Source organism: Nematolebias whitei, chromosome 20 (genome assembly GCF_014905685.2).
Source record: "Nematolebias whitei isolate Nwh7 chromosome 20, NemWhi1, whole genome shotgun sequence".
NCBI lineage: Eukaryota > Metazoa > Chordata > Actinopteri > Cyprinodontiformes > Rivulidae > Nematolebias > Nematolebias whitei.
Window position 1 is genome coordinate 31206940 of NC_056517.1, and position 1919 is coordinate 31208858.

General features: G+C 38.1%; 1 protein-coding gene across 1 annotated transcript in view; it reads right to left on the minus strand.

Moving 5' to 3' along the window:
* Positions 1-1919, minus strand: part of eya1 (EYA transcriptional coactivator and phosphatase 1) — a 62166-nt gene that overhangs the window by 51025 nt on the left and 9222 nt on the right. The window contains exon 4 of the mRNA XM_037694137.1: positions 938-1015. Coding sequence (XP_037550065.1) covers positions 938-1015 — 78 coding nt within the window. The remainder of the gene's footprint in view (positions 1-937; positions 1016-1919) is intronic.

A 1919-nucleotide genomic window follows, 5' to 3' on the forward strand; every position in this document is an offset into this window, starting at 1 on the left:
GATATGCATGACAGATACGCAGAATTTATATAAACAAAAAATTAATTAATTAATGACTGCACATTTAAAAAAATAGATTAAATTTGACCAAACAATCAGAATCCAGACAGCAGCAATATCAGCGTTTATAATTATTGTTTCTTTACATGAGGAATGGCACAGTTTTGAAACATCTAATTGTTTTTGACGTATAAAATGAGGGATTTAGTTGCGGGGGAGCGCTAACTGTAAGAAACTGTAAGCCCTCACATTATTAATACTGAACACTTTTCCCACATCAGCAGCACCTGCCACTGGACAAAACTTTCTCCTCTGAGCAGAGCTTTGGGTTTCTACACGGAGGATGTGGGGTATACGATTACTAAATTTCATTAATATCGTCAGAGGCAAAAGTCGTACAGTTATTTATGCCCTAAGAGCGTCAGGTATCGAGTACTTAAGATAAATAGCTGCTAAAATACAGGAACATTAGCAGCAAGGTAATATTATGAGGACGTGATGCTAGAGAAAACTTACAAACCTGTAACTAGTGATCATTTTGACTATACGTTGCAGCCTTGGTCTGTTTATAGCAGTATTTTTTGCATGTGTGTTCGTTTCTTTGCTGAGAGGAAGGTGGTATTATAGGTTATAGTCCACACTTATATGGGAACTAGCAGAACGAGCAGCACACACACACACACACACACACACGCCAAGTGCAGCATTTAAATATGCTGACAAAGTCTCTGGTTTTTAAACACACAGGCGTTTTGGCTGCTGGTCTGTTTCCTGAGGCCCGGCTTATCAGCCGTCCATCTCCAGGCTCATCTCACCATCGGTTCTGTTGTTGCATGTGTGTGTGTGTGTGTGTGTGTGTGTGTGTGTGAAGCAGCCAGACACGAGGGCGCACACACGTGCACACTCTCAATCGTTCACACCAACCCTCTCCACTCACCTGATCCTGAGAAGCTGTCCAGAGCGCTGTCTGCTATCGACGAGGCAATTTCGCTGCTGCTCATTGGCTCTGTTTTAACTGCAAACAAATTAAATTAAAAAAAGTCCCACAAACTGTCAACAAATTGTATCAGGAAATACTTTTCTCTTTTTCAAATTTCTAGGAAAAAAAAAAGGAGTTGTAAGGAGTAGCCAAACACCTTTTTCACAGTATTTCAAAATCTCCTAATTTAAATGTAATCTATTTTCTAGTATCTTTTACTATAGCAGATATAAATCAACACATTTTAAGCTGTTATTATTTTATAATCCTAATCATTCGAACAGACTTTGAAATACTATTGAAAAAAGGTTAGAAAATATACATTTAAAAATGGGTTCAAGGTTTTAAGAATACTACATATTGCATATATTTGGCAAAGCTTGTACTACTTTAATCTACTAAAATATGTCACAATTGTCTAAATTAAATAATAAAATACAGGCTTGTCAGGAGCATACTTTGAAATGAAATATAAACTGTGCCCTATAGATGAGTTTGAAAGTTACTGGGGCAAAAAAAAAAAAAAAAGGAAAAAGAACTAAGACATGCAAGTGCAATTGAAATGTCAGGGAAATATACGGCGTATAAAATCTTTTTAAGAGTGTAGCGAACGCTGGTTGACCTTGACTGTATGAAACAACCCAGCAATAGATTTGTAAAGACAATTTCACAGCTATCTGACAGCCCAGGAATCTTTGAAATCAATCCATTTCACTTCAGGCGTGCTGAAGGGACCCCCCCCCCCCCACCCACCACCACCTTCTTTTAGTTTTTTGGCAAAATAACTTGACAATGTGGGCAAAAGGAGTCATGCTCAGTGGAATCCCTCATGGCTGAAGAAGCCATTTGCTGTCATGTTTTACATGTTTCTGCTATGCTCGCTCAGCGCAGAAACACATGTTGATGAGGGAAAACACCTTAGGACTATACAATTTTATAT